This window comes from Rousettus aegyptiacus, unplaced genomic scaffold (genome assembly GCF_014176215.1).
Source record: "Rousettus aegyptiacus isolate mRouAeg1 unplaced genomic scaffold, mRouAeg1.p scaffold_m13_p_4, whole genome shotgun sequence".
NCBI lineage: Eukaryota > Metazoa > Chordata > Mammalia > Chiroptera > Pteropodidae > Rousettus > Rousettus aegyptiacus.
The window spans coordinates 101,260,568-101,278,365 of NW_023416307.1; the positions used below are offsets into that span (position 1 = coordinate 101,260,568).

The 17,798-nt window shown below is 35.6% G+C and overlaps 1 protein-coding gene across 1 annotated transcript in view; it reads left to right on the top strand.

The window, feature by feature from the left end:
• MDFIC2 (MyoD family inhibitor domain containing 2) overlaps positions 1–17,573 on the top strand; it is a 106,801-nt gene extending 89,228 nt beyond the window's left edge. The window contains exons 3-4 of the mRNA XM_016141503.2: positions 8,215–8,436; positions 16,888–17,573. Coding sequence (XP_015996989.1) covers positions 8,215–8,436; positions 16,888–17,147 — 482 coding nt within the window. The 3' untranslated portion in view covers positions 17,148–17,573. The remainder of the gene's footprint in view (positions 1–8,214; positions 8,437–16,887) is intronic.
• The last annotated feature ends 225 nt before the right edge of the window (positions 17,574–17,798 follow it).

A 17,798-nucleotide genomic window follows, 5' to 3' on the forward strand; every position in this document is an offset into this window, starting at 1 on the left:
CACAGGGTTGCTGAGTACTAAATGAGTTAATATATGCAAAGGTCCTAAAAAAGTGAGTGACATGTCTTGGTAGCACTATATATAGTGCACATGTTTATATATATATATATATATATATATATATATATATATATATGTAATATAATTAGAATAAATGGCTCTTAAAAGCACTGTATATATAATATATAGTATATGTGTCATATATATTATATGTATATATAACATTATATTATATGTACATACATTTGATATTATATATATAATACATATTAGAATATATATTCTATCTTAATAGTATATGTAAATATTTTAGATTTGAGATATATCTCTTTTAGATATAAATATAAATATAGATAAATACAGATAGATATATACATACACACTCCAGATATTTCCATTGTCTTTTTGTGAAACAAGTACAATATTGTGTTATTAATGGTAGAATTATAGGGGATTTTGTTTTCTTTGTGTCTTTTTATATTCTTCACAGTTTTACTGGTACAAATGCAAATGTTGCTTTAAAATCAAAATAAAAATCAATATGTATTTTAGCACAAAAGAGAGAATTTTTAGACTTTCACCAGGATCAACTGGCATATCGAGAGTGGGGGAGGAAGACCTATGGAAGATGAGCTCAGAAAACCTGTCCCAGGGAAAATGAGTCAATTGTTAACTAACAGCCAAGATACCCCACATTCAATCTGTCAGTCAGTTTCAGTCTTCTAAAATGTAACACTTGCTTCCTGCCAGACACTGTGCTAGGTGCTGGGAAATCAAAGATGAATGGAGCATGCATTTCCTCAAGGAGTTCATAACAGAAATACATCCACCATTAACCACAGTATGATAAACTGAAGTAGGGGCTATCATGCAGATATCAACCCAGGCCTCTGGGAGTTCCCAAAGGGAACAATTCATTTCAATTGGAGTGAAAGGCACTGCAAGAAACTTCACATAGGAGATAACACACACATTGGGCTTTATAGGTCCAGTTTGGAAAATGTAATCAGTAGGAGTTCTGGTTTTGAGCATACACATAAAGTGCTTCCTAATCTAATACCAGCAAGATCAATTAACATGAATAGAGAAAAGTTAAAAGGGACAAAAAAGTTATACTTCAGAAAAGTGTCTTGGTCTCATATCAGAATGCCCGGTCTCATAAAACAATTTGTGAATGTAAAGTTGGACTGTCATAGGAATTAAGAGGGATAAGTTCAAGTACTAGCTCTGCCCCTTACCAGCTGGATAAACCACTAAAATCTCTGATCCTCCATTCACTTTCTCATTCATATAATAGTGATAATAATACTTTGCAAAACTATTGTGAGCCTCAAATGAGATAGATAATGCAAGGAAGAGACTTTAAGTAACATTCATATAGTTGGGATAAATAAATTGTCATAGCTTTAATATAATAGAGAATATTTTGAATAATTGCAGTTTAATTTTTAACATTTTTATTTAAACACTGATGGTTAAAAAAATCAACTGTATATATAATACAAATTTCACATAAGTTTATAGCCTAATTGGCTTCATTTATTTTTTCAGAGCCCTAAACCTATTACTAACCCAAGTGCATCAAGCTATAAAAATTGCTGACCAATTTTTTTCTGAGATAACATAATCTTTATTTCTTGAGACACTTTATACAAACATTAAACTGAAGGTAGCTACATAAAAGTGAAATGGAGACTCATAATTGCAAACTGTTTTCATGTCTGAAGAAGATTTAACCACCTCCTAGGACTGAATTGCTCCTGTTACAGCTTTGGATTCGGCTATAAAAGTATATCACTTAGCCTATGTCTGTCTACAGGTGTAACTTATAGTAGAGAGCAGAAAACTGAGGTAATTATCTAGAAGAGTTAGGCCAAAAAATTCACTTCGGCCCCAAAAGACTGAAGTTACTTTACGGGTATCAAGGAAGCTTAAGAAGGGGGTTGTGTTCAACCTTCTTCTCCTTAGTCCTTTCTAAATGTTTAATCCTTTCACCTTGAACATTCTGGGAAAATAATATGCTTTTTCTTTCTTTTTCTTTTTTTCTTTAAAAGAAGTTTACTGAGACTGATTAAAAAGTCTTAAAATGTCCTCTTGTCATGGTTCTTGATAAACGTTTTATCTAACACCTTTTAAGGCAGAATTTTTGTTGAAGCGCTGCAGAAAACAACACAAAACAATGATATAAGTTCTGCTTTAATGTGAGGTTCTTTAAAGGACATCTTCCAACCAGAGCTGATATTTGAAAATTAAAGAAAAAAATGTCTAATATATTTAGCCTATTTATTTCCCTCTCCCCCCAAAATAGATTTAATGAACCCAAGATTTTGTTTTGTCCAATTGAACTAATAAGATATTGCAATGGAACACTCATAAATTAGTTATTCCTATTCATTTGGAAAAAGAGGATATTTTAAGAAGACTTCATCTCTCAGCTTGAGAAAATTATCCCACTCAGCTTTGAAAAAAGAACACGTGTTTTTTTGAGCATACTTTTGTTGGTACTGAGAAATCTTTACCTTCCTCCTTTTATTCTGTCTTCAGCCATTTTATCAGTTTTCAAATTTTACTCAATTCTAGAATAGCACTACATGCATCTAGAAAATGTGATTCTTGCTCTTTCTAATAATTTTCAGCATGTATAATCATGTTAAGTGCCTTCCTATATTTTGTGTCTTGCGCTATTACCTACCAAACTGGGGAGAATACAGTCCATATATTCTAACGATGACAACAAAAAGTTATTTCTGACATTTGTGTGAACTTTACAAACTTTACATACAAAACCATTTATTTTCCCTCTACATGTCACTTCAACTAATTACTGTTACTTACTTTACTTACTCGTTAATGGTTTAGTAGTATATAGTTTGAAAGGTCTCCTGTCTGCTTTGATCTGATTTTAACCATGGATAATTAGAGTATGAGATTTTAAACTAGAAGATAGTTTAAATACAAGAGAAAATATAATTCATTTTTAAAATGGTCCATACATTTGAAATGCTAACTCACTTTAAACATTTTGGTCTAGAATTAACATTAAAATCATCCTTTCTTAAAAGCTAATCTAATAATTTTTATATAGTCTTCTAGACTTTGCCATTCACAAGAAAATCTTAACACTGAGCTACCTTTTTCAACAGGCAATTTGGCAATAGATTAGATAGGTTAACTGAAAATGAGAGAATGCAAAAATATTTAGGTAATAATGAGCTATTAACATTTTGTGCGTGTGTATCATGTGTATAAGTTTTGTTTTGCTTTTTTTTTAAGGAATTATATCATCAGAAAAATATTGCTGAAAACATAATTTTGATTACAGTGTATAGATGTCTTGAGAAAGGTTGTCACTATAGTTGACACCAATGACTGGACACAGATGATTAAACCTAAATGGTAGTTTCGGGAATGAAAAAGCACAGATGGACTTGTGTGATATTTAAAAGAAAGGATAGATAAGAACATATAAATAAATGGATGGAGAAATGGGGCATATTGGAGTATTTTTTAAGCTTAGGAAGCTAGAAAAAATAAAAATAAATTGAATTTTTAATTCTTCAATGATATACAGAGTGACCTGGTTTGGGGGAAAAAATGAGGAGCTTAGTAGAAAGAAACATAATTGTAAGGATTTGCCTGGTAAGTCAAGTAAAATATCCAATAGACAGTTACAAATGTGAAACTGCAATTCGTGATGACTGTAGTTCTCCTGAGGACCAAGACTATTTGATATTCTTCTTCAATTTCCCCAGCACCTAGCATGAGCCAGATTCACACCTTATGCTCAGTAAATGTGCCCTGGCTGGCTGGCTGAGTGACTACATAGAGATTTGGAAGCCAACTTCACAAAGAATAATTAAGTTGTGGATGTGGACAAATACAGTCTTCAAGGGTAGGTTATAAAGAAAGAAACTAAGAAGACAAGGTCTTGAGAAATAAATATTTTGAAGAGCTTCAGGGAAAGAAAGGAACCAATAATAGAGATAGAGCACATAAGTAAAAGAATTAAATCAAAAGAGAGAAAGAAAGGAAAAGAGGAAGGGAGGAAAAGGAAGGGAAGGGAAGGGAAGGGAAGGGAAGGGAAGGGAAGGGAAGGGAAGGGAAGGGAAGGGAAGGGAAGGGAAGGGAAGGGAAGGGAAAGGAAGGGAAGGGAATGGAATGAATAAACAAAAATGGAATCAGAGGACCCAAGGAAGAAAGATGCTACTTATTCTTAATTTGCATACATGCACACACTTAGTGAATACATGGATGCAAATATCATAAAGTCATATTTAATAAAAATCATTAAAATGTTTGCTTAATAACTTAAAGTAAATAAATTAATAGTTCTATCATATTGATTCATCTACTTAATGTGGGTACTCAATAAATGTTAATTGAATTAAATTAATAACATGTATTCAATGGTAATAAAAAAGTAACTGTCTGTCTTTTCTGTTATTTAGGTTTATGCCCATTGGTTTTGCAATTACTTCCAGCCTAAATATGAATTTTCTATTTCACTGACTTTCAAGATACACTTTAATTTCTTTCCCTAAGAAATACAGTTGAGCTTCTAATTTTTGTCCTAATTCTGTAGTTCTTTTTTTGGAAAAAAATATTTTCTCAATATTAATGTCAAGACCTATCTATAACATCCCAAATATAGTTTCATGGGTTTCTTGTTTAATTCCAAAATAGTTTTTCTCTGCAGAAGATGTGATACCACTTTTTACGTGTTTCTCCTTTTAGCTTATGCTACTTTATAATACTTTGGGAACTATGTCAAATAACACCACAAAAGAAGGAATCTGGAGAAATTATTGTTAGCATGCCATCTATAAAAGATGGAAGATGTCAGTAACATTCACCGAAAAATTGTGACTCACTTCAGATGTCAGAATTCTGGGTTGAACAGACTGGGTTCTGAAATGTGTGTATGTCAGATGATTTTCTAATGAGCAACAGATAGTTCCCACTAGGGAATGAAAAAATATATAAACAGAGATATAGAATTAAAATAACTTTATGAATGGCAGTTTAACTTCTCTATAAAATCCTCTCAGTACAAGCCCAATGTCTCCAAATGGTTGCTTAATGTAGCACACCACTTAGATTCAAATGCTATACTTAAAATTGTCGCAAAATTAAAAAGAGAATCATATACCGCTTGGCTGTATACCGTATTCTCTGCATGTTCTTACATACCAGTAACCTCTATCCAACTTTTTTTTGTTAGTGAATTACTTTGTGCAAAAGCAATTTAAATTCCATGCAGCCTGACTACGTGTGATAATTTGAACTGATTGTTAATTAATTCTGTAAGTAAATAGCTGCTGCAATCTCCATACTCATCAAGGTTTCGTTATCTATCAGCTCTTTCTAAGACACTCTTTAATGTACAGTAGAATGCCGCTGTAACTGAAAGGCAGGATTCCCTGTGTGTGCAAGGAAGTAGTCTTGCTTTGCTAAGACTGATCAGGGAGAGGCATGTCTGTAAAGCTGTTTGCAAGGCTTCAGTTGGGATGGCTGACACATCATAGGATTTAGGGTGAAGAGGGTTTTGCTGATGTGCAGTCTTAATAGCTAGGAAGCAGAGATAAAAGTTGAGAACAATTAGAGAAAATATTGTATAATATAAAAGACAAGGATAAGAGCATAGCTTTTGGAATCGACCAGGCCTAGGTTCAAATCCTAGTTCTATCATTTGCTAAAGAGGACTCCTTGGGCAAGTTATCTAAATAAACTATCTAAGCCTTGGTTACACGAATTCATCCATTAACTTGGGGTGCCAATACACACATTTCCCATCTATTCTGGGAGGCCGACAATATCTACCTCCTAGTGCTTAAGTTAAGTAAGGCTATATGTGGTACCATAGAGCTTAACATGATGCTTGCAACTCTGTGTGTGTGTGTGTGTGTGTGTGTGTGTGTGTGTGTGTGTGTGTGTGTGAGTGAGAGAGAGAGAGAGAGAGAGAGAGCAGTGATTTGATTTTCAACCTGGGTGATTTTGCCCCATAGGGGAATTTGGCAATATCTACAGATATTTTTGTTTATTGCGACCTAGGGCAATGAGTGCTACTGGCATCCAGTAAGTACGGGATAGGGATGCTGCTAAACATCCTACAATATCCCTGTGACAAAGAGTTATCAGGCCCAAAATATCAATACTGCTTAAGTGCTCTAAGGCACAATTTAAATGGCTATATGTTTGTGATATTAGCTGGTTACTGGACACTTTGGTACCCAAGTAAGAAAAATAAACTATTTTTAACATCATCATCAGCAGCAGCAGCAGTAGCAGCAGCATCAAAATATCATTAATTTGGTGAATCTCTCTTGGGTTAGAGGAAGCCCAGAGCTTCCCAATCTGTTGAGCTAATTCTGTCTATTCAATATTATGTTAATTGCTATCAACAATAATTGTTTTGTGAACCCCTATTTCTGCCAATCCTTTTTAGGGTGAATCAAACTGCAACCAAGAGATTTAAAGACAGCAGCATGACAAATACAGAATAACAATTCAATGTTGTTGAAAGTCAAGACTTCTGGAAGCTCAGAAAGAGACAAAAATGGCCTAATACAATTGTGTGCACCATACTGTTAGCTCCCGTGCCAGTTAGGAGCCTTTGAAGAGAAACTGTCTCATGACTGGTTTCTGAAAATCACTGACGTACAGATCAATGCGTTTTCCTCTCTCATGGCAGTGGTTCCCAAACTTGTCTGCATGTTGGAATCATCTGAGGAGCTTCGAAAATCTGTTGGGATAGATCTGGGAGGGGTTATCTGAGCTTTAAAACTTTTCAAATTTTTAAAATCTTTCCTAGGTAATTTTACTCTGTAGGCAGGTCTGGGGACCACTGTCCTATGAGCTAGAACAAAGTAGAGATTTCCATCTGCTCCAAACTAAGAAGTAAATTTTGAAAGGATAATGAAAATGGACCTGGCAAGACTATATTTCTTGCACTGAGCTATGTAAGCATGGTAAAATCGAACCAGGTTGCCAATTGTATTATTTATTTCAGTCACTCAGTGAGCATTATTGAATCAACCAGGCATTGGGCCAGCAATGGAAATGCAATTCTCCAGAATTCATCTTCACCACTTCCCAAAAGCACAGCCAAATCGCCAGGATTATTGCTTGCTGCAGTCTTAAGTCCCCAGTAGATAGCCTATCTGCATGTTTAAGAATACCTTCTGTTAATTCTTTTCTCAGATCTTAGGATTCTTCTGTTTAATGAGTGTAGGTAATAATAAATTAACTGTACCAATACCCAGTCTAGTTCTCTCTATCATATGATTTCATGGTGTGCTTCTTTTTTATACCCTCCTCAATATTGTAACTTAAAAGTTACTTTTTGCTAACTTGATTGATGCTTGTTAAAGCCAGGGACCGTGCCTGTCTTAGTCAACAATGTATCCCCACTGTCCAGCCCAGTGTTTATTATATAACAGAACCTCCATTATTATATGGAAATGAATGAATAAGTATGGAAGTTCTAAAATATATAAAGCGCCTAGACCTTCTTAGCCTTCTCTATGCCGCTTTGAACCAGAATCTCAATCTAATAATTGTTTCGGGTGATTATACAGAAATACACCATTCTTCCCAGAAGCATGCCTCCAAGTCTATAGACCATCATCTGAATAGAGACATAACAAATACCAAAGCAGAGAAGAGGGTAGCAACTTAATCTTTGAGGGTAGAAGTAAAAAAGAGCCTGTGACTATTTATGACCACTTTTCTTATACAAGGGAGCAAACTGAGGTTGGCAGAAACAAAGAAATAAAACAACCTGATTGAGATCACATATCATTACTGAGAAGTACTGCCCCACATTGAAGATCCTTTGACTACTTCTCAGATCTATAAAACACTATGACAGTAAGCTGACAACATACTATAAGGTTTTGTTGATCCAAGTGAATGAATTCCTTGATTCTCTCCACTCGTCATTAAAAGATCCAGAGTAGAAATAAATGTCATAAATTACTATGATATATAAAACTTGGAATGTGTGTAAAATTTTATAATTATTGCACTTTTTTATTTTACCTGTATTTTCATTCAAAGCTTCCTCATCAATAATGCCTTATTTTTTAAAGAAGAGTTTATTCTTATGAAAGTCTAGAATTTGAAATTTTCTGCAAGTGTCCACTCTTAGATCACTAGGTTACGTCAACTATAATGGGTTTGTGTATATGTGTGTGTGTGTTTTTTTTCATCTAGATACACAACTTACAAATGAAAAACATGTTGAAGAGAAACCCATTAATGCTATCGTTATAAATTCAGTATCTGAATTCAATATCACAGATGGACCAGCCCAGGAAACTCCCAATGAGAAAAAACTGTCAGAATCCCGCAAATCATTGTCCTCTCTTGAAGAATGCCAAACGAAATTTTCTTACCTCCAAACCGATACTTCAGCTCATCAGAGAGACACTGATGGTATGTTTCTCAGAATCAACCCATCTCTAAATAAAGCTCCCAAGCCCCAACCCCTGTAAAATCATCACATATGCTGTTGGGGGGAGGAGGGGAAGGCTTTATGAATATTAAACAGGAAGACTTCAACTTGAAAACCCTGGTGAATGACACATGTCAAGGTCACTTTGCAATTATGAGGTGCTTGGCAGATTGTTTGCTCTCTCAAAGCTGGGAATCAGAAGCAAAGTGTTTTTAAATAGCTAGGGTGAGGAGTAGTCATTCTTGCTATAGGACTAGGAAGTGAATAAAGAAAAATGACAATTTTTTTTCCTGAGATCTGGAACTGTTTAGCCTATGACTCTAGACAGAGAGGAAAAGGAATGACATGTGGGAAAGGTATAAATATAAACTGTATAAAATATCAAGATGCTTACATCTGCAACCTGTGAAAAAGGGTTGGTTCCTCTAGGTAATATCACTTCCTAAGCATTCTGATTAGTGCAAACCTAGACCAGATCATCCCTGTACGTGAAAAAAGAAGGCGTGTTCCATTTGTAAAGCCAATTTCAAATTGGTTTGGTGCTAAATGATCAACATAGTCTCATTTAGTCATAGACTCCACACCAAGACATACAAATTTTACTCAGGTTAACTTTGCAATGACCTTTCCAGGAGACATAAACTGTTCAAGAATTTTGTAGTATTCAATATCTACATTTGCATTTAAAGAAAGCTAAGAGGACTTTCTCAAAAGAAGATATAATTAGGTATAGTTCCTGATCTATATTTAAATTCATATTTACTTTTAAAAAGTTTTTCAAAATAAACTCTGCATAAGAGGAACTTTGGAATCACATCAATTTAACTCCTGGCTCTGAAATTTATTAACTGTATAAAATTAGTTAAGGTTTTTTTATCACCTCTGAATTTCAGTCTCCAAGTTATAATATAATGGAGATAGTAACACGTTATAGGGTGTTTTGAAAATCAAATTAAAGAACATCTATTATGCAACCAGTACAAAACCCGTCACATAATATATATTCAATTTTACTTTATTATGATTATGGTTTTAGGAAGTAAGAGAAGAGATGATTTCTAACATATGTTATGCATATGATGTCTTGTACAAATGTTAGCATGGATACTTTAGACCAGAAGCTATGGACACAATTGCCTGTGATTGCCAGAATATAATGTGAATAATAAAGTAAATCAGAAGTAAATGATAGAGATTGGTGAGGACTGCAGCAAGGTGAAAAGCACTGTCTCTATTCAGCTCCACCTAGCTGTTGCCAGAAGGAAATAAAGGCACCAAACTGCCAGATCTAGAGTGTTACATGAAATCTCTAAAATTTTAAGTATTTACAATAATTCCATTAATTTTACGAAGTTTCAGACACCCCCATCTACACGCAACTTTGGGCCAACTTTGGCCTATAGACTGACAGGTTACAGCCTTGAATCCACGTTTCTGGCTTTGTTAGAGTTTGATGCCGATGGAAAAACAAAACAAAACAAACAAACAAAACAAACAAACAAAACAAACAAACAAACAATCAAAAAAACTGATGCAAAACAGGGGAGTTCTTTTCAAAACAGTTTGATGCCAGAACATTTTATCAGATAGTATCATGGATGCCTGGATTTTACCTGTAATAGATCTTGGTTATTTGATCCCAGAATTAGAAATTCCCATTGTACATGTTTATACCATATAACTCAAAGTAGCTCCAGATCCACTCTGATGTATTCTATTAGGAATCCTGGGAGAATGAGAAGGGTCAGTGTGGCTACCATGACAGCTAAACCCTTCATTCTCAGGGAATGGCCAAAATGACTAATTCGTTTAAAAAGCATTTGATACTTAGGATCCTCACACAAGAAAAATCATCGACCACTCTTTGGAAGTGTAAAGGAGAATCATGAGGATAGTTGAATTAGATTATTTCTTTTAAACCTGGGCCAAGGCCAGTATGACCCAGGAAATTCTGGTTTTAAGATAACACAGATAATAATCCATCTTTCCTTTTCCACATTGTAGAAAATCCTCCCATCAGTGAGGTAAGAGCTTTTGGTACCTGAATTAAAAAGAGAGCAGAAAGCTCAGACGGAGGCAACAAATAGTAATAAGAAACTTTCATCATCTTACAGAACAAACATCAAGGAAATCAAGAGTTAAGTCAGACTCACTTCATTTTAGAGAATTTTTGATAGTAATTAATTTAAGGATGTAGAAATTGAGAGCTGGGGTCATTGTTCGTACTGAGATAAATACAGAAATATCTTTCAGGAACAGCAGGAGAAACAGAAGGGAAAAAAGAAGATCACATTCACTTTCATGTAGTTTGTGGTTAATTTATTTTCAAATGTATAAATGAGTGCATAGGAATGGATGCTTAATTGTTAATATCTATTATTTATATACATTGCCCCACTTAAAACAGGATAGAAAAGCCTCACACATGCAGATTTTGTAAAATGTGTTATATCCATTAGCACAGTTCATGGTGTGTGCTCTGATGGGAATTTAAAAGGATCTTTACTGCACATCACGCACTGTGTGCTGCAACATTACTTTATTATTAAATCGTGGCTCATCCTGTGTGGTCCTTTTCCCAAATAAAATGGAAAAAGTCCAGAGCACTATCTGTGTCTCTGCTTCTGTTTCTATGTTCTTATTGGAAAAGCATCCCTGCAGATAATAAAGCCAGGGATACACATGATATTAGAAAATAGGAGCCTTTAAAAGAATCCTGAGAATATACCTAATTGATGTATAATTTTGAATTTGAAACGTTTCATCCAGGTGGAAGAGGAAAATCATAAATACAAGATACCTCAAAAGAATAGTCTTAATTACACCATGGACTACTGAATAAAATGATTACATTTTCTACACAGTAAATTTCATACAATTAAATGCAGTAGTGTCACCTTATAAAATGTTTCAATTTTATAATTATCTCAGTTCATTTGCTCAGAAAAAAACATAAGCACAAATTTACCAAGTATCACCCAAATCTAGTCATTCCAGTTCTAAAGAACTGACTTGAATGTTAGTTGTGCTTGTCTGAACTTAAATAGATCTTGACATATTTAAGTAGCTATTAAAATTGATAACATCAAGGATGATACCCCAGCTAGAAAAAGGCATTTAGCCATACTTTATTTATTCGCATTCTACATTACACACTTAAAAAATCCTTAACGTTGGGGGAGTAGGAACCAATTTTTATACTTTCTGACCAAAAACTTTTAGTAATCAGAGACATTGTGTCATGAATCTCATTATTATGCCAAATTCTCTGTGATAGCACATTAACTATTAATGTGTTAGAATATTGGATTTGGACCAGGCTCATTTTGCATTTTTTTTTTCTTACTTTGTTGTTTATCTGGGGTCATTTCTGGAAGAATCATGTTCTTGCTACTTTGGATAATAATTCTCAAAGTAGCAGGTGGTATGTTTTTGGAATTGAGGAATGCTACAAGAACTATAGTTGACACCTAAAGCTGCCTCTTGTTCTTCCCTCCTCCTAATCATGGTCACCATGATGGCAAGACTGAAAGCTGAGAGGGCAAACTCAGGGAGTACGAGACAGTGACCATGAGGCTGACATTTATGGAAACTCTTTGTATTGTGACCCTTTCCCCTATAATTAAGAATGATTCTTTCTAATGATGCAGCTACTTGCTCTTAATTAACAATTGCCCAGTTGTGCATTTAGCACCTGTGGGGCCTGCAGTAGTCCTTCAGTGTTATTAGGGTATCACTTAGCACATTACAGCCTTGATGTCCTAAAAGGACCCTAAGGATGTGAAAAGGAAATGATGCAACTCTAAGAGGTTTTGTTACGGGCTTCTTGCTCACAGCTAAATACCAGCATTGGCTGTATGGCCTGCGGGTCCACCTTAAATCTTCTTTAATCCAGGTTTAAGAAGGTAAGATGTGGGGAAGTGAGATGGGTATTCTGATGGCAGTGATCGAAACCTATGCCATGATGCCAAGTGGGTCAATAGAAGTAATTCAATGTATGGAGAATGTGTTATAAAGGTATTAGAAGAGATGAAAAGCCAAGTAAGGGAATAGTGAGGCCACTCAGAACTTAGCAACAACATGAAGGTTCTGCTACCTCTTTCCTTGGTCCCTCCAGGCCACTAGTAGACCACTATTACCAGCGTTATTTCAGAGGCCACTAGTATCTAACTGCTACTAAACAGACTGCTAGTAAGTGGCATTAGCAGAAACCACAGAGAGAAGGGCATTCATAGAGAAAACTAAAGAGAAGATGTAACCTCCGCCTGACACCACTCAAAGCAGAGCCAGAGGAGAAATACACCAGGCTTTTATTTTCTTCCACCCTCTCATTTCCCATCACTGCCCTCTATTGGCTGAACCTAGCCAGAAGCCAATTCATAGAACCTAGAAAAAGGGATTTACCAGTTGGGAATACAGAGCAGAGCAGGTGAGCCAGGCTGTCAGTAAGCCTGCAGTGTCCTGTGCTATGCTCAAACATGACAGAAGAGAGTAAGCGTGTTACGAAGGGAAAGCCAGGCTTCAGAGTTAAGAGCTCTGAAGGAGATAGCCTGGGTTCAAATGACAGCCCTACCATTTCCAATGTTTCTTAAACTGTCTGAACCAAAGTTTTCTTATCTATAAAACAATAATAATAGTACTCAACTCAGGGTTATTTCAAGACCTATATGAGATGCACGTAAAATGTAGAAGACTGCAAATTTCCTTTATTAAACAGTTGGATCATATAACAATGGGAAACAGAGCATGTACTTTGGATCCAAAAAGACTTAGATTTGAATCTCTGTTCTACCACCTTACAGTTGAAAGATTTAGGACAGTCAGGGACAACCTCTTAGTCCTTCCATCCAAAAAAATGGGACTACTTTATTTATCCCTTGTTGTTCATTTATTCATTCATTCAACAGAGGTGTGGCTTTCTTGTAACTTAGATTCTAGTAGGAGATAAACTAATTAGCAAAATAATTAGTTTACTATCATCTTGTAGTTAGTACTATGAAGAAAAAATAAAGCAGGGTACTATGAGAGTTTTAGCAAGGATGTGATTTAGAGGAAAGGTGTTTTAAGTTAAAGATGCAAAGGTTGAGTAGGAGTTAGATAAAGTTATGAGGGGACAGTGTCTGACACATACCAAAGATAGAATACATGCAAAGGCCCTGAGTTGGGTGCATCCCAGGAACTAAAATTTAGCCCATGTGGCTGGAGTGCTGTGAGTAAGAAAGAGAGTAGGGTTGTAAGACAGAGAAATAGGCAGGAATTTGATCACGCAGGGGCTTACAGGCTATGGTAAGAATTTAGGACTTTAGAGAGAGAGTTGTTCTAACTATGTCTAAAACTATTATCATAACCAATGAATTTGAGGTGGGCTCATGTGGAAGTAATATCATAGATAGGATACTATTGCTGTTGACATGATGATGGCTGATGGTGTCTAGAAGTAAGATGGTGGCACTAGATGTGGATAGTACTTATGGATTTCAAGTATGAATTTGAGATAGAATCAGTAGGGCTTAGTGAAGAATTGGATGGGGAGAGTATAAAGAGGAAGAGCAAAATGACAAGAACGTGTCTCAGGTTTCTTCTGAATTCATCTGAGTGTTCAGGCACCATCCTGGGGGAAGGGCAGGTTTCTAGAAAGGGACAAAGATGGAGATCTATGATCCAATTCAGCCTCGGTAAGTATGAGATATTTTGAAGACATCGCAGATGAGATGTGAAGTAGGCAGTTGCATGTATAGCACACTCTTTTTGGATGGGCCAAGAGAAGGAATGCTAATCATGGGCTATGACTTTGGATATCACGTTTATTAAACATTAAAGCCCCAATAAATCATGTGGGCAATGAAAATACACCCATCCAGGAGAAGGGGAATTCCAACTCTCTTTTCAAACAGTGCAAAATTTTCCTTGAACTGCTTATGCTGCTTTTGTGCATACAAAAATTGGCCATATGCAAAACAGTTTAGCCTCCTCATGTAGAATTATTTAATATGCCTTTTAGGAAAAGTGTGGAACACACTTGAAAGTTGGGGAAAATCTGTTTTCAATTCATTAATGTTGCTATGTTTTTTTGGGCAAGAGGCTCTGCCTTTTATAACCAAATAAAAAGGACTGACTTAGAAAAAAATGGGCTCTATTCTCAAGTGCAAAATAGAAAGGTAGAAGGAAACAAATGCCAATTTGGCCAAAGGATTAGGCCAAAACATTTTTTTTTTTTTGTAAATAAAATCTATGGTAGACATCAGAAGCAGAGACCTCCAGAGTCTGCCAACTTGCAGAGAGGTTGGCAAGAGGAATTCAACCAAAGGTTATACACCTTCAGGAAATTATAAGTCCATTTTACAAACAAGTTCTTCACACTCTGATAGCAAACACCAGCTCCTATCTTCACAAGTCATCCTGCACCCAACCCAACTTACCTCCAAACCAAACTTTCAACATCACATCTACAAATGACAGGACCAAGTGAGATCATTTTTATATAGTCATGCCCTGAGTAATTCTCTTGAGCCTCCAGCCTGAAGCATTTGCTTGGAATATTTTCTACTGGGAACCCCTCTTTTTTTCCTGGGACTGCTATAATAGCAGTCTTGGCATAGGTAAGACTTGATGAGGTTTCATGCCCCAGGTCTTTGACCACTGACACACCCTGTTTAGAAATGCAAGGTCTATGTACTGTACTAACTGACTCCTGAATTTTTGTGGGTGTTTTGTGGTGACTTATGAGATAGAGGTGAGTTGACCACATGCTGGGAGCTGGCTTTAAGTGAATAAAAATACACCCAATCTGGCAAAGAGATGAGAATGTACACCATAGAGGTATTATGGAATATACTGCCTGAACTATAAATATTGAGTAATGACCACAGCACCTGCAACAATATATGGCAATTAAAGTAGTCGTAAAAGTCACAGTGTGGCTCTTTACCACCATCTTAGTGAGAAGAAAGGAAAGGAGGGCCAGGGAAGGAGAGGCAGGGATGAATGGAGGGAGAGACAGAGGGAAGAAGGAAGATTTCTGTTTACCCACATGCAGGACTCACTTTAGACATTTATATAGTGTTTTTAAAGTAAATTAAAATGACTTCAAAATATTCGTTGCTTTTTAGAGCAGGCATCCATATTCTTCCTTCTCTCTTAAAGACTAACAAGTATATGAACAATGAAAAAAGTTTCCTGGAAAATATTGTTAAAATTCAATGAATGGGGTTCTAAGAACACTTAGAATATGCTAGCAGATTTCTCAGACTGCAAAATCTCTCCTGTAAGCTTGTGCAGTTTCCGTCGGCTGAAGTCCAAAAACCAAAAGTTATTAACATTCTTATTGGGAAAAGTAAATCCTCATGAAAGTCTAACTTTAATGAATTGATAAGCCCATCAGGAGTGGAAAATTTTTCTCCAATTTATGCTAGAGTGTTACTTTCAGCAATCAACAATTTTTAGGATACTGATTTTAATTAATTAGATATGTCATGTGAACACTTACATAGGCTTTACAAAATGCTCACATGTTTTTGAGATGTTTTTGACTAAAAAGCGAAGAAAAAGAAAGAAAAGAAAAGTTATAATTTTAACAAGAGAACTGCTACATCTTCTAACTAATTCCCTTTATGGAAACAAAAAAATATATAATAATCTATAACCCATCACAGCTGTTTGGCTAGAATTACCAATTACCTTCAATGCCTGAGAGATACTTTTCAGATTTTTACAATTCTGCATAGTAAATTTTTAAACTGATTTTCTTAAAGAGGTTGATGAGATTTATACACTTTTAGAAATATGATGACGTATTTCATCTAACGTGAATATAAAACCAAGGCTTTATATAACTGGAGGGAAAAAGAGACAGGAATTAAAAATAAAATTCAGCCAAAAAACTATGATTATTTTAAAAATTATTTATATTAGATTTTGAAATGTCTTTTTCACTCGAATTTGAACATGGGTGTGGCCAATTTATGGGAATCCGCAGCAAACAAATAAGAAAGCCTTGAGACAAGAAGCCAGAAATTTGTAGTCTCTCCTTAATACCAGGTCTAATTGCTCCAGCTTGCTCTTTGCACTTGGGGAGGAGCTGCTATTTTTCAGACAGTTGCAAGATTTCCAGATGCATAGCTAATTGTGTGGCTTCCCAGCACCTCGATAGGCCAAGTAAATAAAGGAGTTTAGAAAAGTGACAGCACTTTAAATAACCAGATTATGTGGAATCAATAGGAAATGCTCAGGAAGTTAATAAAGCAATTACTTAAGTAAAGTGAGTAATGCATGGAGGTTGGGGACCTTGAGAGAATATGGTATATATTACTCCTAATGTGGATAAATAATTAAGAGTTGGCGATAAAGTTATCAAGCATATCACTACACATGCTTGTCCTTCATAGATGACTGACACATGCCACTACTAATTTTCTTTCTTCTTCTTTAAACAGAGGAATGTGCCTCCCTTATCCTCACCTGTCTGTTTTGCCAGTTTTGGGATTGTCTCCTGATGCTCCCTGATACGTGTGAAACGGTGTGTACCAACTTGTGCTGCCCCTCTCACAGGTATCAACACACCTCGGATGAAAGCCAGTCTCGCAATGATTGCAACTGCAACTGTGACATGGACTGCAGTCTTTTTGAATCTTGCCATGAGACTGGCGAGTGTCTGGAGCTGGCCATGGAGATTTCAGAAATCTGTTACCGCTGATGCAATGAAGTAACTGAGCTCCGGCAGACCCTCAGCTGCACAGGGCAATTCCGTTACAGTAAGGCTGATTTCCCTGTGCTGAAATGTAAGGACTGTACACATTTCTTGAATGCTATAGACCATTTTATTCTGCACCTGTCTGGGAAAGCTAGTATTGTCAACTCAGAGTTCTTATTCCAAATTTCACAACCGCATGGCTTGCTGAAAAATAAGATCTTGATCACATGTGATGAACAAATCTTAAATACCTCTCAAATGCCATAGGTACAAGATGTTTCCTGACTATACAATAGCATGCTAAAACCCTCTGTGTTATTGCACTCATTGGCTTGCATCATGGATTCAACTTCATTCACAAATTCAGAACAAATTAGTGCATTCTTTTAGAACTGACATACATTAGCTTGTCTTTCTAATGGACTCATGCATAAACATTATGCATTGTTGGTTATTATTAATAATGTATTGTATAACATCATTTTGTAATTAAAAATTTATTTATACAGTCTCTTAAAATTCACTTATATGTACAGTTTAGGTAGGAAAGGGAATTAAATGAATTAGAAACCATGTTCCTGTAATTACAACAGATGTCTTTAAGACATCTCCAGTGAATTCTGAATATGATGTACTTTGAGAGGGTACTATAAT